Genomic DNA, 25,890 nt, shown 5'->3' with positions numbered 1-25,890 from the left:
TTTTGATATTCATCTACATTTACAACACATTCTGGTTCTTCCATTTGTACACATCTAAGCAGAGGATGTTTAAATTCCCACTTTTTGCGGGTCATGAATAACAAAACAGTGAATGATTCGCTTTTTAAATTACCACTACATACAAAATAAAGAAATGCAGCAAAACTGTCCTGTTTGCGTTTTTCCTGCCTTTTGCATACGTTTTAGCGTCCTCGGTTACATGCACAATCATTTTGGGAAGTTTTCTTATTTTAGCAATGAAACAGTCATAATGCAGCTTATGTGAATATTTTGCCATTCAATCTGTTCACTTAACTACAGGGAAATTGAACAAAACCTTTATAAATTCGTGAACTAGTTCTTCCTTCCTGTCTACGAAGTCCTCTCTACCTCCGTATCGACGATAATGAAAGACGATATTAAAGAATTTGTCGAGAAGGGCAAAACATTGGACGAATATAAATATTTTATTCATTTTAAGATGATGTCTGCCACCCGTGCCACTTCCTTTATTTTACTTTTTTGTCGTGGATGAATGCGACCTGTTCATAATGACCTCCTAATACTTAAATAAGCATCCCGAACACTAAAAAGGGCAGTAAATTGAGTATTATGTAAGGGCAGGAGGTCATTAGAATAGGAACGCTTTCAACTTGAACACAAGAGCGTAAAATGGTTCTTGTATTTGCATGAATTTGCTTCTGTCTCATGGACACGCAAACTGGCAATAACCATTCCGCTTACTAAGTCGTCTGGTCTTGCAATATTAAAATCGCTTGTTTGTATTCTCGAATGGCTTTGCGATAAAATAGGCCCTTCGCGGTATATTGGCTTTTTCTTCTTCTGATGATTCCAGAAGCTTCTATACTGGCAGAGTTAACGCGGAAACAGGTTAACGCGGAAACAGGCGGAAACAGTCTTCAGAATACCGCGCTTCTCCTGCAGAAATGATAAGAACTCATCTTTAACCATCGTGATATGACAAAAATGGTTTAACGGTTTGAAGAATACTTGTTTTATTCACTTACCTGTTATTCGGCCCAACTTCATGTTTGTATATTTGTGAAAATGCCTGCCAGCAAAGCCTACCACGTGGGCTCCGAGGCTGAATCCAATTAGAGTAACATTATCTGGAGATAAAGAACAATTGGTGTCGCGAATAATTTTCATCAGTAACTTAGAAATCTGGACTCCAACCATCGGGGTGTTAGCCGCAGCAGTTGCGTAGTTTGGTCCCTCGGCCCCTTTTTCCCAGTCAGCGACAATGACATTGCAGTTCACCTATAAACAAAAAAAACAACAAGTATCTGAGCACGTAGGATTGATAGCGAATCAATTGGTTCTTTTAATTATCATAAAAAGCATCGACCAAACGGTACACAGAAGCAGCTATACATGACAGAAATGCCTTAATCGCGCTTACTAGTGCAAAAAATATGCACAGTAGACAGAAAGCAAAGCATGCAAAAGTGTTATCAGATAGTCGGATTGTATTAAGGTGCTGCAAAGCGCTGAACGTTTGCTGTCAATGTAGTCACTAGATTCTAACAAGCGATCCACTCACCTTTTTTTATGTAGGGGAAAGTGTCACTGTGTATTCATTGTATTTTGTACCGATGTTTTAGCCGCTGGTTCGGTTTTGCTTCGTGTGTTTTACCTGTGACGTTTTATCAAGTTGGCTTGTACGGTTCGTTTATTCATACCTCATGCCGCTTTTAAATTTACGCAGTTTATGTTCAGTTCTGAGAACGATGATTACAACTGGGGCTTGCTTTGTATTATACATTCCTTTTTTCACATTTTCTTTTCTGTACCTCGTAATGCAGTTGCTGAGTGACAAATAATTTTAATGACGATTTCTCGCAAAATATCCCTTTATTGGCATACATTTTGACTTACTTTGTGCGCACAACAAGTGTTTCTCTTTTAACATATATATTTATTCGCCTAAGATATCTTTTATTGAAGGCTTACGCAATTTGTTTTCTATTGTTATTTTAAAAAAATGTGTGATGTTAGTTCATCCATCGCATGTTCAATGTTTTTTTTTAGTTTAAATTTCGCTGTTTGCTTTCGGAAATGGCAAAATTTCGACATATAGAAGAATGTATACCTGCTTGTAAAGCATGGTTCATCACGACGTTGTTTTTGTGTGCCCGTTTCTGTTTTAGAAATAATGTTAGGTGGTCGACAAAGCGTAGCAGCTAGGCTACTTTATGCACATTAGGCTGTACATTACGATGCACAGTACCAACTGGGATTCCCATTTGCCTACACGCGTAGTGCGTCCGCTTGAAGCTTTGGATTTAGTTATTCGTACCTTCGGCTGAGCATGTCCCGGTAGAGTGCAGAAAACCAAGCGCTGCACTAGCACATATGGTTGGTTTATAGTACAGGGTATAATTACTCCGGAGCATCTATACAATATTATTAGTGTGATTCACTTTCCTGTCTTATTAGTGGTAACTGATGGGTTTTTCGGAAACACGGGAGCGCCGCAAGTTCGGTTTTACGTTCCGATGCGGACTGTAACAAGTGACCTTTGACGCGCGATGTGCCTTGAGTTAAGGTAGGGCTTTTATGGGTAAAGTTTGTACCCCTGACACATCTACGCGGAAAAGGCTTTCTCACAAAAAGACTGCTACCGAAGCGGCGTTTACTTCAGTGACACAAAACGGAGTACCTCCTTGGATTCAACTGCCTTTTTTGTAGAAGCGTTCGACTATCGCCTTTCCATTCCGAAAACGAGCTGGGCCGCATACCTTTCAGTTTGGGCAGTCACGACTTTACAACCCCACGGCTAGAGATCACCGCTGCTTTGCTCTATTTCTTTATTTGGTGGAGTGTTAGGCTTAGTAATGCTAATGAGGCCAAATTCACATCTGTGCATTTGCCATCCGACGTTTCTCTTACGACACATGGATCACTTCGCCTCTACGTGGTTCCATCTGCGTGTGTAATTGGCACACTTGAAGAATATTTAATATCAGATGAGCGCTATGGAATTGCTGCGATATATTACATGCAATGACAACACAATGTTTCTACCATAAATAGGAAAAGAAGGTAGCAGAGTGATTACTTGTAACGCGTGAATTCGCCGTCGCAAAACAATCGCTCATTTGCGATCGGTATTGCAGCGTTGGGTAAGGAAGTCGCTAGTGTCCAGATATCTGGAGGAGCTCGAGGGAAGCTTGCTGCAGAAGCGTTACTAAAACGATTAAAGCCAATTTCACGCTCACGAAATATGACAAAACAGCGGAGATGTTTTTTACGTTATTCGTTCTGCCGTTCCGGCAATTATGTGTCCGCTGCTTCCGTAGCACGCATGGGCATGTGTTTACCGGTGAAAAGCGTGTGACGGTCAATAAATTCGGCTTTCATTCCGTGAAAGTGTATCTGCTAGCCACGCAGTCTCTTACACTCGGCTTTCGTAAACCTTCCACTTTGCCCCCGTGGAAAGCGAGCCGAGATCGCTCACCTGACTCTTGCCTCAGTGGTGGTGCCATATGTCAGCATCGCGGATTAACGGCGCCGATAAGCACTAGACCTCCGTTGAAGCAGTTTCACTATCTGTCATCCCATTTATGTAAATATGCCTGGGGGGATGGGCAAAACATCCTCCTGGCGTAACGCAAGCCGCCGACCATTTCCAGCCCTAATAGCTCAACTATGAAAACTCTTTATGTGGGAACTAGCAAGGTTGTTTTCAAATACGTTCACGGTTGTACACATAATAACATACTGGCTCCAATCCACGCTGTGAAGGTTTTTGGAAAGAAAAGCTGTGAACGACTCCCACAACAACTGCACATGCGACATCACTTAAATTCTTACACGCTGTTCCACAAGGAGTGAAACCAGAGATTCTGCCAACCGTTACCTGGGATTCACTGTGGCGGCGTCCCTAACACCGCAGCGTCGGCCACGGCCGGGCTCGAGCGGCAGAGGCCACTGCTGTAGCCCGGCCATGCGTCGGAAGAAATAAAATGGAGGGGAACGTGTTTGGGTTGGTGAGACAGTGGCACCTAGCCATCCTGATATGCTAGCTCGGAGCTGCACCACCGCGCGAACCAAGCAAAGATACCGAAAAATCTGGCATGTGATCCTAGTGAATCTCATTTATATAAATTTAAACTAAATAGCTTCGTAAGATTGAAAATTGCAAGAAAGCTGACGGAACGTTTAAAATCGCTGTTTATCAGGACCAGTTGCTCTATTCGTATTTTGTCATACCGTTAAAACATAACCTAATGGGCACTCAGCAATTTAGAAAACGCAGTCCCATTCGTGGCAAGCAGTACGCAAAAGGTGGTGTTCCTCTAGCGGCCAGATGTTTGTAAGTACTCTCTACATTTTGATTTACTGCTCTGCAAACCACTCCTTAATTATATTTGCCTACAACCTAATAATTCCTTCGGGTCCGTGTTTCTTACGAGGTGCTGTCGAAGAAGGAAATGAAGCCCCGCAAATTAAGCACGCAATGCACACGAAGCTGTGCCCAAGGAGGCGCAACACCATTACTACAGCCGACGACTGCCGACGGTAGGGTCCCGCCGACGCGCCCGCCGGGGTGAACACACGCAACGCTGAGTATTAGTAACCTATCGCCGGGCCATCTACACTCTGCTCCCTGAGTGAAATGCGCCCTTTGCCTCCGCAGCCGCGTTGGGAGTTTCTAGTCCCTCACGCCACGAAATGCCACGATGGCTTATAGAGGTGGGAAGCTTCTCTTCAAAAGCTAGGCCAATAGTTGGTGTACTGGCCATTAGAACTTCATCTGTCCGCTTCGTAGACGACAGGTACATAGTCGTGGGATCGCCACGCCAGGTTGTGGGCATCGCTCGAATCCACTTCCAGTTTGGTCCGTTTTTTTATATTTCTGTGTTAGCCAGCCATGCAACACGAATAAGCCCCTCGTTTTTTCTGGTGTGTTAATTTGTAGCAAGACCTCCACCGCTACAAAATTCCTTAAAGGAAAGAGTGCGGAGCTAGTGAGCCGAGTCGAGCAAACACTTTGGCTGAATGGTAAAACACATGGAGAAAGAAGCTTTTTCACCGTATGCCGACGGGCGATCCACATGTAATTGCAAATGAGAGCGGGGCATGCTTCCAACCATTCTCTACACCCAGGCTTCTAAAGTAGCTGCGGAGTCCCTTCGGTGTTTGCGATATTTTCTTGGTTAAACTACGCGAAACTGCGGCGGATGTTTGCATTATATATCATTTAAAGTTCTCCAAAATTGGAAGTTCATTCATACAGAAAAATATGCCTTGATTGATTATGACATAGTCAAAAATAACAACAGCGGCTGAGATGAACTTGCACGCAATAACTTCTGCAAAACACAACGCACTGATGTGACCACAGCCATCGTATAAACCAATGCTTGACAAAGCCGCCGCGCACAGAGAAAAATATCCTAACCAACTCAGTGCGCTACCATATTTACACCCGACTACGTTATTTTGTTGCAGGCGGTTGAAATGATGCGCAGGTTGCTACCATGTAAATCCAAATATCGTGGATTGTAAAAGGTTATCTGCTCGGGCAGAATATAAGCACCTCAACAAAGCGGTTCTCCCAAATAACTAGAAAATCGGCGGGCCCTGCGTCAAATAACCATAAATATTGAGAGACAAGGGTTAGAAACGTCGTGTACTGAGGTGTTCAAGCCGCAAGCACACCAAAACACACGATGATGATGATAATGTCCGCAGAAGATGATGAAACGGTGCCGCATGGCTGGTGCTGACGATTATGTCCAGATGAAGAGAAGTGTGGGAATTGTCCTTTGGAATTTTCCACAGCCGGGAGTCTGGTGACGAATGCTCACAATACATTTTTGTCCGCACAATATCTAGCATATTCGGCATGTTTCATAACAGAACAGCTAGAGTCCCATTATCGAATCATGTTTAAGTCATGGTTACTAGCTACCGGAGATTTGTGATTGCTGCCTGTAAACAGCGATACTCGTATCCGTAAAAAACAATTTGGCAAGGGTTATAGGAGTTTTAGTGCCAAGGGTAATAGGCTCTGGACAGCGAAGTTTGCCAGGCGAGTGCAGCGCCAGCAGGGGCAGACCCGCGCAACCCTGGGTCGGTCCCGGCATGCCGACCACCCTCAGCGCTCGTAAACTCAAGTTTGCAAAATCTTGTGTAATAACATTATTTGTGTGAATGCCATCTACGTATACTGCAAAAACGTCATGCAGAAAGGTTATATGGTAGAGAGAAGCCTCTAAATAAAACGGGGCGTTGATAAAATGCTGTCGCCTTGCTGCCGAGGCGAAGGCTAACGCATCTGGGAAGCGTGTGTTCAAGGCTATGCATTACCCCGCGATTTCTTCTTATCTCTCCTTTTTCCCAGATACAAAACGTGGTTACTGAATCTTGAAAAGCCCAGACTAAGCGAGCGGATTACATTTGCCAGGGTGTACGGGCAGCTTGTTAGCAGGCTGGTTAGCATTCGGTAGACACACATTAAACAGTTATAGCAACGTATATAATTATCAGCCAGAGATTTTACTCCACTTCAGGTAATATTTCACGTACTTACATAGGCGTATCTAATACATGTAACCACAAATTGGACGGACACTTGTCGGCGTTAACGTTCCCAAACGTTTTATGAGCTCTGGATAGCGTAAAGTCACCGCCTATTCTTGCAAAATAAAGAATACAATTGTTGTATAGGCCACTAAAACCAAAGAAAAATAAAGCTAAGACGAGCCGCAATAAAAGTTGGACATATATCACCACACGACATAATTTTCGCGTTCTGGGAACAGTAGCAGGAGGAGGACAAACTTTATTTATAACATCCGTTGTGATTACGGTCAATACGGACCAGTGAAGGGTGTCCTCAGGGAAATAAATTTTTCTCCCCTGACTTTTGCTGCAAAGGTATTGACGGTAATAAAAGCGCTACTATTCCTTTCTGACAGAGGTCTCAAGCCGGACCCGTTGGCGCGGACTGAAAAAAAATGGCCGATTATGAATATTCCGCAATACCTGCTTACCCCTCTCCCCGCGCCATCCCCGCCGAATAAAATTTCTTGTGATAGCCTTATTGTGAAGTTTATTTTTTCGGGACGTGTTTTTATGCAGCTGGCGTACTCGGCTACAACTGGCAGCCCAAAAGTTTCTTGGCGGAGCGGGCCCTTATTAACGTCCTCACTGTCGCTATACACAAACAATGGTGAATTTGAGTTACCTGCATGGAGCATCACATTCGGATCAAAGACGCATACGTAACAGCCATGTGGTACAGCTATGTAATAGTTCTGCAGTGGCAAGTACGCTAACATGGATGGAATACCCCGTGCGGAAACATCGCGCAACGTCTGATAAATTTGCAGGCAAAGCCTCCTCTTGTTTGGATTGCACAATATAAATTACGTTTTCATGTTGATCTAGAGAACGTTTTTCCCGCAGGCAGACCGTACAACCATTTCTCTTCTGGGCATGAGGCCTATGCGGCCTTTATATGCCGTCTCATACGCTAGTTAGAGCGAATAAATCCTCCTTCATCCACCGGCACTATGTCGTAAAATTACTATTCAATATCCTACTTCCTTTTAAACCCAAAAGTGGTGACTTCAAAGGGGTGACTTCAATATGCTTCATCCGCTCTCCAAACAGAGGAGCGCCCCCCTGCCGGCAACATTACGGCTTGTGGGTGACCGAACAGTGTTCCGCATATCTGCCGAAGGGGGCGTGGGTGTCGCGGGCTCCATATCACCCTCCGGGTGCTGTCATGGGCATGTAGTGGCAACACTGCGTAGCAGCAGTGGAGGGTGGGCGTCCCCCGGCTCCAGCAAAAACGTTCTTTTTTTATAGAAAACCTGTGCGATAAAGGTTACAAGGACTCACCCGGAGCACGTGAAGCAACCAGAAACCTGAAGAACGACTAGTTTTGCCGAGGAGCCCCAGGCAGTGGCAACGACATCAAGTCAGCGACATAAACAAGTAAGGCGGCCACCAAGCCTTACGAACGTATTTGAAGCGATTAAGGTAACAAACTGGCTGGCAACAAAAATTGTGCTTTCGAACTATGCATCGGAACTTAAGAACTCAATCACGCAAAAATCCGCATCTAAATCGGCCAGTGTTTCGCAAAAATGACCAAAACACACCATTGAATTTTTTTTTCGATTTTTTTTGCCCTTAGGCGCAGCCTTCTTTAAGACCAGTTTGGCCAGCACAGGTTTGCGCTTTCACTGGGTATGGAGGAGCTTGTGGTTTTACGCTTCTGCGTGGCCACCCGCAATCCTCGTGTCTGTGGTGAAGAAGTTTTCTGCATGGTGGCGTAGTTTGTTTTCTGTTTTTGTGCCGGTGAACTCCGCGAAACGGCTGCAGGTGCCCTTCTTTCTCATGAGGGTGTGTGTGTGTCAACAGCTCGTCACTCCCGTGTTACGACAAGCCTGTGCAACGCGCCTAAGATGCGGGTCCACGGCTGGCTTGACTGCGTGTAGTATCATTACGCACTCATTATGTGGAAGAAATCAGCGCCTGGGGACTCACTCAACGTAGTGAAGCAGCCACCCATGCGGTGTAGACGACACCCGAACCACAGACCGGAGTTCATCGTCGCTCGTACCCGTACGTTCAACGAGCTCATCGGGGTGCGACTATGGAAGTGCGATGGGAAGCTGGCAACCTACATTTGCGGCGCTTGCGCATCTCTGGGGCAAATTAAACCAGCCTGCACCGCCCCCATCGTGTCACTTGGCAGTGGCCACGACATTTTTATGCACATCGTCTAAGCGCTTTCCTACAGTTTGCTGTAGGTTGGTGTCAACCCTATTTACTGTTTTTGTTCACTTGTTGTTGTAACCACTACTTGGAAGCTCAGAGTTTTTTTGCTGGAAAATGGGGAAAGAGCTAGGGAAACTGAAGAATCAAATGAAAGATGAAATGCAGAAATATACGGAGGAACCGAAGCAGGATTTCATGACTTGGCGTGAGTCGTTTGAAAGACAACTTCGGAATGAAATGCGCGAGACACGTAACGACCAATGAACCATGAATGAAAGTCTATAATTGGCGGTATAAACTATCGAGGAGTCGCAGAAAGAGCTTCAACACAAACGCGCAAACAATGCTGAAGTAAAAAGTCAAAATGATGCACTTCTTGAGGAGTACACAACTTCGCAGTCCAAGGGAGCTGACCTAGAAAAGAGGGTGCTTCAAGTAGAGCAATATTCGCGTAACGTGGACATCGAAAGCAAGGACGTTGCCAAAACTAACGGTGAGAACGTTACGGAAATCGTTTCCAAAATTGGCACGGCTGTTCAGGAGCCCATCTCGGAATCGGACTTTGTGGCCTGTCATGGTGGTCCTACTAAGAATACCGACGTGTCGAACGTGATTGTTCAGTTTGGATCGCGGGCGAAGTGGGACGCGAGGCTGAAGAAGGCAAAGAAGATAAGGCTGATGACCAGTGACATCGGGCTCAATGATCCGACCCCCGTGTTGGTTAACGATCACCTGTGTCCAATCCTGAAAAGGCTGTTGGGAATGGCCATGAAACGCAAGTACGAACATGGATGAAAGTCTGTGTGGTCGTACAAAGGCATGAGATATGCGATGCAATATGAACACGTAGATTTCATTGGGATCGGTGACAAAAATGACCTCATAAAGATATGCACAAAGTAGATATAGGACTCTCAACGCAGTAAAAGCCCTCTCCCAAGAATTCGCTATCATGAACTCGCGCTTCCCGATATTGTGCACACCCAGCAATCATCGAGTTACTCTGTCCTACACCTTAATACGCGTTCCGCTCTGAACAAACAGGATAGCATTGCAGAGTTCCTGAGCCAGTTTTTATTTCAATTTAAAATCATTAGGTTTACCCAAACATTGTATCCTGACGACTGCGGAATGTTGCATCTTGACGATTACATACTTTTCTTCATTATTTGCCCAAACCATCGAGGTGGTTGTGTAGCAGTTTATGTAGAAGTTTGCAATCCCTTCGAAATTCTCTCTGATTTCTGTGAATCTGCCTGTGATTATAAGATACTAACACTTAAATTGTTTCAGTGGTGTATCGCCCTCCCGTTGGAAATGTTGCTAGATTTATTGCTTTTTTTGAAACTTTGTTAAATTACATTTGTTTAAACAATTTTAGGTACATCAGCGGGAAAAACTTCAACGTTAATGTCCTCGAAAACAGCCCCACTGTACACGATTTTACAAGCTGTATAGAACCAAGTGGATTTGTGAATCTTATCACTTCCCCAACCCGCATTACTACCTCAACGACATCTGATCTCGACCTTTTAATTATTAATCTACACACGGCTTCCGATTCTGGAACAATTGTGTGAGATATCAGTGACCTGTCTTTAGTTTTATGCTTTAGTCTGGTGTAGTAAATAGAGAGCGTCGTACTATGCTGTTACCCCACAGTTTTTTTCCATGACGCTTTAGAGCGCTTTAAAATTGCCATCAGCTCTCATGACTGGTATATTGTTATGAATCAGGAGAATGCGAATGATGAATGCTTCTTATTCATAAAAAAGTTACTAGGATATACTTCGCACATTTCTTTTTTAAAACGTTCCCATCGTGCAAAAAAAAACAACAAGAACGCCATGGGTTACACGGTTTCACTTAGAAATGATAAAGAAGAAAAATCGCCCTTTTTAGATCTTTTTACACACACGAATACTCAAAACACCTAAAGATTTCAAGATGCTTAGAAACCGACTAATTGCTTAACTCAAACTTGCTAAAATAGTTTACTATCCAGAATTGTTTTCTAACATCTGGGCACAACGCCCCCATGTAGTTTGGAACATGGTAAATAGCATTTTGGGCCGTAAAAACCGAAGTAACGTACCAGGCAATGTAATACATAATAGAAATCCGCAAACCGGTTAAGCGCTTTCTGACCACTTCAATCTGCATTTTGTTTCAAATAACCCTCGTAACCAAAATCTTCCCCTGCCAGGAACTGTATGCCCTCTTCCGGCCGATAGCTTATTTCTTGATCCGACAAAGAAAACAGAGGTCTGCCGAACTTTTACGTGCCTGAAAAATAGCAAGGCTCTTGACATTAGTGGCTTACAAGTAGCACCAATAAAGCACGTTATAGAGCAGATTGCCGCCCCTCATTCTCACATTTTTCATCTAATTCTTGAAGAAGGCGAACATCCAACAGCGAGGAAGAAGACCCGAGTATCAGTCTCTTATAAAGGGGGAGATAAAAATATATAATCTAACTATCGGCCTCTATCAGTTATTCATATTTTTTCTAAGGGCTTAGAAAAGGTTATTTTTTCGAGAATAACAAACTCTCTAGATAAAAACGCCATTTTAACCGACGCCTATATTGGTATCCGCAAGGGCAAGTCGACCGAAATTGCTTTGCTTCTGCTTAAAGAAACAATACTGAAAAACATCTAAAAAAACTTTCTTACGGTAGGCCTATTTATAGATTTCATCCAAGCGTTTGACTGCCTTGATCACAAAATTCTGCATCATAAGATGACTGACTACGGTATTCGTGGCGTTCTTTTATCTTTGCTACAATCATATTTGCACGAAAAAACACAGTGTTTGTACAGGCAGCGATAGGTCAACTCATTTACCGGTTCCTTGTGGCGTACCAGAATGCAGCGTTTGAGGGCCCTTGCTTTTTAAAAAATATATAATGATATCGTTATATTCGACAATACTGTGAAGTTTATTATATATGATCTCGATAGCTCTCTATTGCTCTCAGTATCTGACCTAGACGTTCTAATTTATAATTATAATGGCATTCTTCATGAGCTCCATATATGGTGAAACTTTTATCACACCAGGCTCAACCCCTCAAAACCAAAAGTATTAATATTTCGGGCAAAAAATAAGGCATGTCAAATCCGAAATATCATTACGTATGAAGGGCAGGACAGTACAATTGTTGAATCACCTAAAATTTTGGGTGTGACTATTTCGTCAAATCTCAGCTAGGACTCTCACATTTAAATCGTCGGTAAAAAACTTTCCCTGCTACGGGAGCGTTGTCAAGACTTCGGTCATTCCTTTCTTTTCGAGTGAAACTTAACGTATATCATTCTCTGTTTGCGTCGCATCTTGATAATTGCAGCTTTGTTTGGTCAACTTCTCAGGAAAATCTGAAAAAAAATATCTTGTTCGAGAAAAAAAAGTATCCGCCACATTGCAAACGTTCCATATTTGTTCCCAACATTAAATATATTTCGCAGTTTTAATGTTATTCCTCCTGATAAAATGTAGTGTTTCCGCTTAGTACGTTCACACTATTTCTCTTACGGCATACCGCGGGATTTTGTAACTACTGTGGCATCCTTAAAAAAACAGATTCATCCTGTGCACACACGAAACAGAGATTTCGGGATGATACCTCGCTTTGGAAAAAACTACAACTAACAAATGCTTCAGTTTAATGTTCCATTCTTTTAAATACGTAAAGGTGCGCTGATAATTTCACACTTGGAAGTCTGCGCGAATGCTTTGTGAACTTCGAGGACTCCATTCGTTGAGACCTGTGCTATCCTGTTTGTGCAAATAGATCGCGTGTATGTTTACTCGTGTAAAATTGGTATTGCTGTCAACAAGTTTCGCATTGCTACAATTTAAGTGTTTGGTTCATTTTCAGTGTCAATAATTATTGCTGTGTTCCACGAGATATCATTGTCCAGTGTCGCCTTCATATCTTGTAATGGCCTCTGGGGCCCGTCAATCTGCGTAACGCAGCTTTTAGCCCTGGGAGCCTTTCCAGTTTGTTTTTGGAATAACGATTTTTTGATTGATTGATCGATTATTTGATTTATTGATTGATTGAGGTAAAATAAGGGGATCTAGGGTTGTCGATCCTCATAGGCATTAGATTTTCGAAGGAGTGGCATAGTGCCCCCATACCTCTATCCTGGCCTTACAAAGGTAGAAATACAGTTAAGAACTACAGCATTCAAGTTAACATTACTCTCGTTTAAGTGCAGCTGTGGTGACAGTTTTTGTAGTCATAGCTGAAAGCGTGTCTTCCGTCTTCAGTTAGCAGTGGCGCATTCCCGCGTCTGCTATAGCATGCTTGACGTAACCTTTTACGGAAGCAGGCAATGAACTAGAATTTATGGGATACCTGGTGCACGGTTACGCCAATTCCACAAACGAGACACTTTATTAGCTCTTGTTACTTACCCATATATATTATTACGTTTATATAACTGAAAGTAGCAATAATTTCAAGGTTATCTACAATGACCAGTGAGACTGGTTGACCAATTGTCATGCCCGTGCGTTTACAAAGTTCAAATGTGCTGCAATGTGTAGATTTGTCATTCTGTATGACTAGCAATGCCTTTACTTACATTCAGAAGAAGTGCATTTACAAGAGGAAGACACCAGGGTGTTGTCATATTTCCAGTAAATCCGTGTGTAACGATCACTAGTGGTTTCTCCGAGTCATTCATTTCCTTTATTGTCCAGTTTTCAAGCGTCCAAATCTTGCTCACAATTGGATCGGTTCCATTGGGAGAGGGGTTTTGGAAAAGGTAAAACGTAGTGTTCACCTCTTCGGGAGACATCGGACCCCCGAAAGGGAGGCGCATCTTTTCGTGCTCATAAAAGCAATCGTTTCCGTAGCACGTACGATTTAAGTTGTGAAGGAATTGGGAAGCCTGCAAATAACGGCAGCGTTGGTAATGAGTGAAAAATGTGAGCAACATAATACATATACTTCCTGTTTATGGTGGTTCGGTGTTTAACAAAGTATACTCTATTCTCTCGAGTGCTATTTGTTTATTTATGAATTTCATTCTAAAGCTCCGTGCTGTATGTGCATTCATTCAACAATACAAAAACTGTGTGAAAACTTGCGAATGAGAAACAATATAGTGTGGAAATTGCAGACACCCAAACTTTAGAGTAAAAGAATTTTTGAGCAAATCAGATGCCATAGCACCATATTGATTATCAGCGCTCGCACAAAACTATTACAAAGAAATCATCATTTGCCGTTAAGATTCTTAGTTTTTTAGTTAAATTCCTTAGTTAAAATCCTTAGTTTTTTACCCGTTTCCAACCATCTGTTTTATCTGTGGAGTGCCACCGGCCCAGCTTTGACCTTTCTGCGCAACAATAATTTTGCGGTCAAAAGTGGCGGCCTTTCGGAGGGAGCCTTTAGCGTTGACCGAGGGAGGTTGGTTATTCAAATGCACATGCATATCTTTGGCTTTTTTTGCTCTTCTTATAAGTCAGAGAAGCTGATGAGAGGGTCGTTGATCATTAGTGAAAACATTGTGCTTAGCAACGATTCTTCGGCAACCTGCCGACAGCGTGGCAAAACGCCAGCGAAATTCATCTAGAAATGCAAGCAACTCACACATTTGCCTCTCTTGAAGCTTTTGTTTGGAGCTAAGGGTCGCATTAAATTTTTTCTACTGTGGACACGATTTTTCGGCGACTGATATTGCACGCACAGACGGGACACCGACAATGCCTTCCACCTGTGCCAAGATTCTGCAGCCTATTACGAAAATTTGTTACTAGAACGTGCGTGTCCATTCAAAAACTGCAGTAGGCCTCTGGCGACAGTAATCGCCTTTTGTGGCAGAAACTTGAAACTGCCTTGTTGCAGTGCTTCACACTCAGAAAATATGTATATTTGTACCATTGACAGAACACTGGACCATGAAGCTAGCTTCACATGATCCCCTAACACCCTTTCCAAGGACAAATGAAGCTTGAGGTAGGTATGTAATGACACTGGATTTCCATGTCTGAGGTTGTTCGACACCAAAATATTCACCGCACAATATAAATAAAGAAAATGTATACCAAAAGCATTGTCTATGGAAGAGTTGTTCAAGAGAACAAATGCCCAAAGGCTGGGATCATCCTGTATCTCGACGGGAGAGTTCCCCGCATAATACTTTTCAAGAGCGGTCAACCGGCGTTAGGCTTGTCGAGGCTATGCTACCCTATCATTACTATGGGTAGCCACCTCAGTCAACGAATGCCGGCGCGTAGTTACTAACTTTAGTGATACAAATGTTCGTCGACGGCACAGAAGTACGCATGAGATGCTTATATCCGTCTGAGTAGGACCATCGTGGCGCTTCCGAAGGGTCTGGTGTTTTGTCGTCCGAAATCTTACCTCCTGGCGTTGCTCGTTTAGTTTTCCTGTCTAGCTGCGGGAGGCTTTCGATGAGATTAGTATATAAGCGATGGCGTTCCTTGGGGTCACGGTGATTGGTATTCACAAGAAAAAAAATGAAGCGGAGGTGATGATCCTCTTGAATATTGGTCCATTTCACAAGGTTGTAGACCAAAGCAGTTTAGTAGATTGCTTGTAAAAATCTTGGAGATACAAGCTCTTAGAAAGACTGCGGCAAAATGTATGATCTGGCTCACCACACAAAATGGAAAATTGGCAGTTGTCCATTATTTTTCGGACATCCACTTTTCCTGTGCGGTGCTATGCTTCAATGTGATGTGCCTCATGCTCGGCGACCGAGAATACAGGAACGCCGCGGCACCTCATGATTGTATTTCGCTGAAACGTAACGTGACAGCCGAATAGTGTTTTAGAGATGGCCGAAGGACGTCACGGGATTTTACCGATGGTGCGATGGATGTAACAGGAGTACGTTCAGGTAGATTGTTAACTCGAATTTTGGGAACAAAAGTCCGCTTCTTTTGTCCGGTTAAATACTGGGCAACCGATACTCATACCCCTCAATTGCACGCGAGAGTACCCTTCTTGTAACTCCTCCTGCAGCGCCCTGCGGATGATCTTGCGAAGGCGTGTTTGATCAGTGTACTCCAACTCAAGTCACGAAGGGGTTTATGCTGTGATGGTAGGTATAGCCACTAACGTGTGCGAGCGGTCACGCCACGCTGATAAACCTGTTTGAATATTGAATATTTGCGCCTGAATTCCGAAGTCCTCGAACCAAAGATTTCAATACCAAGATCGAGGCGCTGTACAAAGCCTAACCAGCTTTGTTTATCTGGTGAGCACACTGACGGAGCCACATGTCGCTGAGGAAAGCAAGGTGTTTGTCTTAACGAGAGTAGTCGCAAAGGATCATCGCTGAGCTGCGAACGACTCTGCAAAATATCTCTGCCGACTACTCTCATTACGACAAACACCTTGCTTTCCTCAGCGACATGCGGCTTCACCAGTGTGCTCACCAGATAAACAAAGCTGGTTAGGCTTTATACAGTGCCTCGATCTGGGTATTTAAATTTATGGTTCGAGGAATTCGGAAGCTGGTGCCGAGCCATTCCCAAAATCTCTTCTTGTAGGATGACATGAAAACCACCTCACGGTTGACAAAGCAGTTATCGGCTGTTCCTTCCGAAAGGACGGGTAACCTGTTGGGGCACTGCTCCTCTGACCAACGATTGGTGCAGACCCCTCTCTCATGCTGCTTTATGTAGTTCTGAAAATCCTGCACATCAGTTCGGCACATCAGTATGAGTTTTGCCAGAATGCAACCTTTTCATTACAGTTCTTGAAAAAAATTGTTTGCATGTGTGTCATGTGGTAAGAACCCATACCCGAAGGGGGATTGGCCCCAGAAGATGTTGTCACAAGAGGAAGAGAAAGAAGAATCAGCATACGGGATGGTGAGAAGGATGTTGAAGTGACCAATGGAGAAGAAACACAGGGTAATCGAAGAGGAGGAGGAGGTAGCTTGTTCAGCGAATGGGAACTGCACACGATTAATGCGAGGTGAAGAGGAAGAGAACAAGGTTGGAGGGGAGAGAGTGGAACGGGTTCTTTGGAGGAACGGTGGGAAGTTCGGGCCGTGCCTGCACACCGCACCAGCGGCATCGCACCGTTTGGCAGCGGGCTGCTCGGAACCACCGATTACCAGCAGCTGCGCTCTGCTGACCTCCTGCTGACCGGCGGCATCGCACCGCCGGCGACCCGTCGAGCTGTGCCCCACAACGCACCAGCGGCATCGCACCGTCTGGCAGCGGGCAGCTCAAGACCACCGATTACCAGCAGCTTCGCTCTGCTGGCCTCCTGCTGAGCCGCGCTGCTCAGCGAAGCCGAGTCATCGCACAGCGGGCAGCTCCGGACCACGACGCACCAGCACGGGCCATCGCGACGTTCGGCGACGTTGGGTGACGCGTAACCCAACCGACCCACTGGGCCACGTCATCGGCATCGCACCGTGGTACCGGCTGTAGGATGTTTGGATTTGGAATACACAGTTAATGGGTTATAGTGACTATCTAGATTTTTCGGATAGTATGAGGTTGTGCTTGTATTATTGTGTATAGTGTGATATGCTTGTGAGTTAGTTATGATTGCTTTGGTTTGAGTGGTTTTGTTTTGTAAATATATTGTGTGTAAATCAAATGCTTCAAATCGAGCCTCATTTCTCTGCCGCGTGAGACGCGTGACAATGTGTACGTTTGGTCTCCGCAAAGATATGCATTATTCGCACACCTGTGTGGCTCCAATTTCCTTCGCACTGTGCAGTTATGGTATCTGTTGATCCAGCCACAAACTTCCCTATCAAGAAAAGCTGGCAACTAATAGGCAGAGGAATTGCGGCCCTTTTTCAAAACATTGCCAACGTCAAGCTTACCGATTACTTTTAAAAACTTTCCATTACTATATTATCAACTATTTCCTTGTAGACTTTCATTTTACGTTTAAGAGGAAAGATAGAATAGCCAACCTGACTCCCGCCCTGCATGTGGCTCCCCTGGGTGGCCTCTAGTACGCAGTGTAAGGCTGCCATCATGATCTCATTTAACGACACCAAACACCGCCGGCAAGCGGAATTGCCGCTTTCCTGGCAAGGTTGGTGGATATCCCGCAAGCCGGCAAGCGGTAGTCGTTGTAACATAAAACCCAGCTGGGCAGCAGAGCACAAACCAATTGAAACAGGGGCATGTGTGTGTATAACCTTGGAGATTCAATCACAACCCGTTTTTCAAATAATGCTGCGTATCAAAGCTTAAGGGTAGTAGAGTGTGCAACGTTCTGAGATCTTCACTAATGAATATTAGATAAAATGTTGTACCAATGTGAATTTATGGCTGCATTGAAGTGCAGCATTTATCTCCTGTGTTTTCGTCACAGATCTCCGGAACGTCTCCTGGTACTTTACGGCGATTGCTGTTACAAATATAACCCCCAAGAGTAACCTGCTTTGATACTATTATCCCGCTCCATGCTTCTAGCAAAAAACACCACCATGGCAATTTGCCGCATATTTTTTTACACGAAGTTTTACAAAAATGCTCGCGTGTTGTACCAGTTCGTATCTTCATGTTGTTTTCCAAACTAGCAATGTGATCCATATCGTTAAATGTATCATGAATTCATTCAATGGTTACTACCATCTTTAGTGAACATTCATATCCGTGCACCTCCTAATAAAAACTATTCTATCAGAAAAGGCCATTATCTTAGTTTTTGAATCCTTAGTGTATTGCAGTTTGCAACAAAGTGCAGCGAATTCTGTGAATTTGGGCAGTGATGTCTTATTGCGACGTATACTTCCTTGAGCTCCTTCTTCTCATCACATACGACAGTCTTTGGAGGGTGGTTTTGTGTCACCACTATCGTGGGTCTCACTTTTCATACACCGAATTTGGTCGACAGGGTTTTTGAACGTACTGCTGGTGTACATTACTCAAAGCATGCATAATATACTTGTGGTGACCTGTTTCTTCCTACTCTAATCATCTCGCTGCGCAATGTAAAATGACTTTCCATATGTTTTGCTTAATACATGGAAGTGCGCACGAGGGGTAACGTCACAAGCCAAATTTGTGTAAAAGTGGTGCCTGCTCTATCGCGCAGTCTGGGTACATTTTCACAGTTCCTTTTAAAGCACATCTACAACACTACTAAATACCTGAAGCAGTAATTGGATATGGCCGCGAATCATGCCTAGGGTTTATTTAGGTTTTGTTTTTGCCTATCGGCTCCTCCGGGCTGTGTTGTCGGTATTATCCGCGGACAAGTGAACCGCGTGTGCAATTCTTTGAGCCGCACGTGCTATTTTATTTGATAGAGAGTGTGCTTCGAACTAACGTCACCAGCCTAGAATAATCTGGTTTCATCTACAGTTTGCCGGATGTAATTCAGCGGTTCCAAAAGCACTCGCACCGAGAGATAAAAGCCGGAAGAGCAGACGTCACGGTATTGGATTCGGCGACACTCGCCAGCGCATGTCACTTTCTTGATGGCTGCGTCGCCGCCTGTGTATTTTCAAGTTGTTATGGGAGCACAAGTTCGCTCAAATACACTAGTTTTTCCTTCAAGCAAGCTGCGTCTTGTTTGGCTTCGTGACATCTGGTGAAGGCTCCACTACGTTTTAACTTTATATGTTTAATACAGCAACAAGGGGTTACAGGGCAACGCCCGACACAACAAAAAACAAAAGAAACCTTCTCACTATAATCGGCCTTCTGCACGCAGGCACTAATCTGCCGTACACTAAGCGCACGCGCGCGCTTGGAGGCTAGCGCACGGTGCTAACTAGATACTAACACAACAAAGGACAACTAAATACACAAGGTGGCCACTAAGGAGGCGCTCGATCTACCGTGGCCCACACCTTAACCTTCAGCCTCGAAAACATATCTCAGACAGTTGTACGCGACACGCGAAACACACTAGAAGCAAACACTTGTTTAAACCTGGACAACGTAACTCAAAAAAATACCAACAAGTACGTAACACGCAAAATACTCGATGAGACAAACATCGTACCTCCCTACAACAGCACGTACCATAAAAAATATCTAGTGGCTGTACAAGCTGTGCACGACGCGTTAAATGTCCTCAAACTTGATTACCTTCACCAACAATCACTACAAACAAGACCCAAAAAGAAGAAGTTTAAACACGTTACTACAAGCGACGCCACAAAAACCCCAAAGGGTGCGGATATCTTAATCCGAGGCAACGAACAAACTATAACGTGAGGGGCCCGGAAAAAAAAAGTCTCTACGAGGCAAGGAGCACCCGCAGGTTTGAGGACGGAAAGTCACGACAAGGTTGGGCCGGCATCTCCGGGCAGCCGGTCGCGCGTTTCTGGACTCCGGGGTGCAGAAGCTGGCCGGCCATGGTACTCGCGGCGACGGGCGAACTCGAGCGCTAAGTCGATGCGTGGGTCGTTCCGTCGCCAGCCTACCGACGTACTTCCGCTAAAGCTCGTAACCCCCGGACCCTTCCCCGCGTAGCACGTTCAAGAATCTCCAGCCGACTGTCCCAAGCGACCGCATGCGCTCGCCTGAATAACCTCCGCCAGCCGTCGCGTAGACCCACTCCGACGTTTTCCCCTAAGTTCCTGTGTTCCAGCCTCCCGGGGCCCTCGGCAACTCGCCACGATCGCACAAGTGCGTCCGAGCTAGCGATCGTGACGTTACCCCCAGCATCTGCACGGTGGAATGTCCTCGGAGCTGGCAGGGCGAAGGACGTGAGCACCAAGCCAAAGGGGCACCCCGGATTCCACAGCGCGCCGCAAAATGGCTGACCCCCGTCAAGAAGGCCGTCATTTCGGCCGCCCGATTGAAAAAAATGGAGGGCCTGGCCTGCAGTTTATGATAAACCGGCAATGGCTAAACTAAAAACACATTATACCGTAGTTATGGGGGACTTTAATGCTAATGTATGCAAGAATCAGGCTGGAGACAAGGTAATTGGGAACTATGGTCAGGGGAGTAGAAATAGAAGGGGGGACCTACTACTTGAGTTTGGAGAACGGAATAACCTACGCTCATTGAATACCTTCTTCTGTAAACGGGAGAGCCGGAGGTTAACGTGGAGGAGCCCCAATGTGGATTATAAAAATCATACTTCAGATTATGCGATAACACTGGCGTCGTGAAAGATGTGGAAGTGCTCGAAAGGATAAGGGGTAGTGACCACCGTACGGTAAGATCTCGAATTAGCCTAGCTTTGAGGAGGGACTGTAACAAGCCAGTGCGAAAGAAGCCGTATAAAGAGCTAACAGTAAAACGTAAAGTAGAAGAACTCAGGATTGTGTCGCAGATACTATATTGTGTTTTTGCCGAGGAATCCGAGCTTACGACAAAAGAACCTTACGACAATCTTACACGCATTATCACAGAGTGTGCAGTAGAAGTCAGTAGCACGATGGCTAGACAGGAAACTGGTAAAGTTCACAAGGAGACGAAAGATCTTATTAGAAAACGGCAAACCATGACAATCTCCACCTCAGAAGACACAATAGAACTAGCGGAGGTTTCGAAGTTAATCAATAAGCGAAGACAGCTGACATACGGAAGAATAGTATGGAGAAGATCAAATATGCTGTAAAAATGGAGGTAGCCTGATAGCAGTGAATAGACCTCTTTGCGTGGCGAAAAATCAGATGTATGCACTTAAAGATACAATGGCATCACCAACATTGACAAAATAGTCACAGCAGCCGAGGAGTTCTATAGAAATCTTTACAGTAGCCAAGACATCCAGGATAATACCGAACGAGACAATAGTTAAGAGGAGATAGATATCCCACCAGTAACGACAGAAGAATTAAGAAAGGCTTTGAAAGAAATGAAAAGAGGCAAAGCACCTGGTGAGGATCAGATAACAGCATGCCTCTTAAAGGATGGCGGAGAAATTGTACTTTAAAATCTGGCAAACCTGTATATGCAACGCCTAATGACCGCAAGTGTACCGTAATCTTGGAAGAACGCGAACATCATTCTAATCCATAAGAAAGAAGACTTGAAGGACTTGAAAATTACAGGCCGATCAGTTAAACTGCCAGTCGTCTACAAGGTACTTACTAAGGTAATCGCTAACAGAATTTCTGCAACCTTAGATTTCAGTCAACCTAGAGAACAAGCAGAGTTCCGTAAAGGTTATTCAAGAATGGACCATATTCACACGATCAATCGGGTGATAGAGAAGTACTCTGAGTATACTGAACCCCTATATATACCCTTCAAAGATTTTGAGAAAGCCTTTGACTCGGTCTAAACCCTAGAAGTCATTCAGAGATTACGCAACCAGGGGTACATGGGCATTATGCAAGAATACTAGAGGATATCTACAATGGGTCCACAGCTACCATCATCCTCCATAGGAAGAGCAGTAATATACCTATAAGGAAGCGCGTCAGACACGAAGACACAATCTCTCCGATGTTATTCACAGCATGTTTACAAGAAGTATTCAGAGCGCTGGTTTGGGAACAGGTAGGAGTAAGCGATAATAGAGAATATTTAAGTAACCTCAGGTTTGCCGATGACGTTGTCTTTGTAATTAACTGGGCGAACGAATTGCAAAGGATGCTTTTCGCACTGGACGAACAGAGTAGAACCGTGGGCCTGATATTAATATGCAGAAAACTAAAGTAAGGATCAATAACCTCAGTACAGCACAACAGTTTGGGATAGGGGGCGAGGTTGTCGAAGGGCAAGCGAATAAATCTACCTAGGCCAAGTTGTGACCCCAGATTCCGAACCACGAGGCGGAGATAATTAGCAGGATTAAAATGCGGTGGAGCGCATACGGCACACATTCTGAGATAAAAAATAGCAGCCTACCATTGTCCCTGAAGCAGAACGTGTAGGACGGCTGCATCTTACCAGTACTCACTCATGGGGAAAAAATTGGAGGCTCACTAAGAGGGTTCAACTTCAATTGAGAAAGACTCAGCGGCAAACGGAACGGAAAATGATAGGTTTAACATTAAAGGACAAGACGAGAACGGAACGGGTCAGGGAACAAACTCGTGTGAAGGACATTAAGAGAAATTACGAAGAAATTGACGTGCGCAGGACATGTAATGCGAAGGCAAGATCACCGGTGGTCATTAAGGGTATCAGAGTGGGTCCCTAGAGAAGGCAAGCGCTGCAGGGGGCAGCAGAAAGTTACGTGGGCAGATGCGATCAAGACGTTTGCGGGGATAAATTGGTCACAGTTGGCACAGGACCGGGGCATTGGAGAACAATGACAGAGGGATTTGCCCTGTAGTGGGCGTAGATAGGCTGGTGGTGTGGATGATGATGATAAATATGGTGATAAGCTGGCCCAAGAAAATTCCTAAGAAAAGGTATTCTGCCACTGACAAGAACGCCTGTAGAGCACGGCCGTGCTCGCTCATTGCGACAAAAACGCCTAACGGAGATACACATCGACGCCGCTGATATAGGCTTCGGTGCCATCCTCTTCCAAAAGCAAAGCGTTTGCAAAAACGCATTTGCTATGCCAGCCGTTGTCTTTCGAAGGAGGAGAAAAACAACTCAGCCTCTGAGAAAGGGTGTGTGGCAATTATATGGGCGATTTAAAATTTCCCCATGCGTATATGGTAGACCACTCAAGGTTGCGACCGACCACCACGCGCTCTGTTGAGTCGCAAATTTGAAGGATCCCTGTGGTCATCTCGGCATGTGGAGCTCAAGCCGGCAAGAGTTTGACGTGATATAATCGTTTAAAAAGAATCGTTAGGCGCGTCAGAAGAATTTATGGGCATCCTGTGACATCGGCCAGTCGTCACAGGACGCCGATAAAGACAGCATGTTCCTCGGAGTTTTGACGGAGAGCGACCAAGCTCCCAGCAGCGTGCCCATCCCGACTTGCGCAGCATGATCGACTGCCTCGAAAGATGCCACCTTGCCGTGCCTAGGTTATTCGAAGGGAACTGAAAAGAATTCAGACTAAAAAGCACCATCTTCGCGAAGAATTTCTATACGGAACGAGAAAAAATTGTCTGTCTGTCGTCACCCCAGGCCCGGGTGACGAAATGTTGAAATCGTGCACAGCGACCCATCTTCCGGACGTCTCAGCACAACTAGCACTATTGGAAAAATCAAGGCAAAGTGCTACGGTCTCTGCCTTGGATTCTACCTCACCCACTATTTTCGGAGTTGCCGTGAATGCCAGCGACGAAAACGCCACCGACGACGCCCGCTTGACTTTGGCAGCGGATAGCCAGAGCATCGCAGCCCTCGAAAAGATTGAAATGCACCTTTTGAGCCTTTTTCCTACGCGAAAATTCCAGTAGATTGTCGTAGCGACAGACTACATGACGCGCTACGCAGAGACCACCTCTCATCCGAGGAGGACTGCACAAAAATTCGCGAAGTTCTTCATAAACCAAGTTGTGCTGTGACATAGAACCCCTTAGTCATTATCACGCACCACTCAACGCCCTTAACTGTGTAGCTTATGTAAGAGATCTTACCCTGCAGCAACAGGGATCACCGAAGAAGATGTCGTACCACCCCCAAACTAGCGGAGTCGCCAAACATTAGACGTGGGACGAAGTCAAGTACTTCCGTATGTCACGTTTGCGTACAAAACGGATTTCCAGGAAACTATGCAAGTGACACGGTTCGAGCTTGTCTACGGAAGACATCCGAATACCATGCTTGACGCTATGTTTCCGCATGTAGGAGATAACGGTCTCAATGCCGACGAGTCCAAGGGTGCCTTCAGCGCGCGGAGGAGGCCCGCCAGCTCTCTCGATTTCGCACAATGGACCAGCAGCTAGTGTATGCCGGATGCTACTCCAACGCCGAGTACCAGCCAGTGGATCGTGGGTCGTTTCGGGTTTTATCCGACGACGTGGACTCTGTGAGAGGCTTCTGCGATGGTATTTCGGACCCTACCGGATTCTACAGCGTGTCGGAAAACTTACCTACGAGGTGATTTCTGATGGTGATTCCAGAATATAAGGCCGACGAACGCCACCAGATGTCGGCCACGCGGTTCGCCTGAAACCTCACCGCGCAGGATGACAAACATTTGGTGGCTTGTGTGGAATGTCTTTCTTTTTAGCATCGGGTCGATGTACTTTCACATGGGTGTTAATGCCATGAACAATGCATGCGATTTTTTCAGTTATGATTTGGTTTTCCCCCAGGCTGCGCCAGTGTGTGATATCTACATTATCTAAGGGCCAAGTGAAGCGCGTGTTCTATTCCTTATTTTTGGGCCACAAGTGTTATCTCCTCTTGACAGGGAGAGGGCTTCACACGTACATGACCAGGCTTGAAAAATCTACTTCGATAAACAGTGTTCTGAATGCAATTGGACGGTTCAGAAAACACTCGCCCCGAGAGAGGGAGAGAGAGACAGAGATAGTAATATTATTTCCGACGAGGCTCAGTCCTAGCGAGTGTTCCTCAGGTGAGGCAGGCGAGGAGCACCCGGTCGATAAATGCCCACAGAGCCAACGCCGCTGTATTCCATTCGTCGACAATCGTCCGCGCACCTTACATCGTCGACTGCTGCTTCGCCGCCTGCGTATTTTTAGTTGTTAGGGCAGCTGAAGTTCGCTCAAAAAAATTAACGCCAATTCACTCTGTGAATGGGTTTGGAAAGCAAAGCTGTGAACGGCACCCACAATGCTTACTAATGCGACGTCACATCATTCACTCACTTCGCTCTACGAATATTGACACCAGAGAGAAGTGAAATTCACTTTGCATACCCTTACCCTCTACTCCTTCAAACACATATTCTTGGTGAGGTTAAATTAATGCATGAAGCATGAATGGTGGTTGGTTGAGTTGTATTGGTATAGCACATGAGTGGAAACGGCTTTCACGAAATAAAGCTCAAACTCGGTATTAGACGATCTCACTTCCCAGTCTCTGCCGTCGCGAACGGAGGCGACGAGATCAGCGGCAGAGACGGAGCAGGATCAAGAGGAGGAGTAGGAGAGGCAGAAGGAGGAAATACTTATATGCAGATTCCTGAATGGCCCAGAGTGTGGTCCATGGGAGTGGTTCCTCCTTCACTGTAGCCCATATTCAGTCCGCGCCACGTGTGCTCTCTCTACCAGCTGAAGTTGGGTAGGCAGAGAGGGGCTGGACAGCAGCATCTCCCATGACTCTTGTTCGGTATTTGACGGAAAGGGAGGAGGGTGCTCAGGGCTAAAGTCG

The 25,890-nt window shown here is 45.1% G+C and overlaps 1 protein-coding gene across 1 annotated transcript in view; it reads right to left on the bottom strand.

Moving 5' to 3' along the window:
- LOC144148169 (pancreatic lipase-related protein 2-like) overlaps nt 1-25,890 on the bottom strand; it is a 139,888-nt gene that overhangs the window by 53,545 nt on the left and 60,453 nt on the right. Inside the window, exons 5-6 of the mRNA XM_077679749.1 lie at nt 13,356-13,664; nt 1,029-1,281 (exon numbers count right to left, since the gene is read on the bottom strand). Of these exons, the coding sequence (XP_077535875.1) occupies nt 1,029-1,281; nt 13,356-13,664 (562 nt within the window). The remainder of the gene's footprint in view (nt 1-1,028; nt 1,282-13,355; nt 13,665-25,890) is intronic.

Source organism: Haemaphysalis longicornis, unplaced genomic scaffold (genome assembly GCF_048455015.1).
Source record: "Haemaphysalis longicornis isolate Haplotype H1 unplaced genomic scaffold, Haemaphysalis longicornis Haplotype H1 scaffold_8, whole genome shotgun sequence".
NCBI lineage: Eukaryota > Metazoa > Arthropoda > Arachnida > Ixodida > Ixodidae > Haemaphysalis > Haemaphysalis longicornis.
Note: the sequence above shows the minus strand (reverse complement) of the source record. Positions and strands in the feature narration are given on the sequence as shown.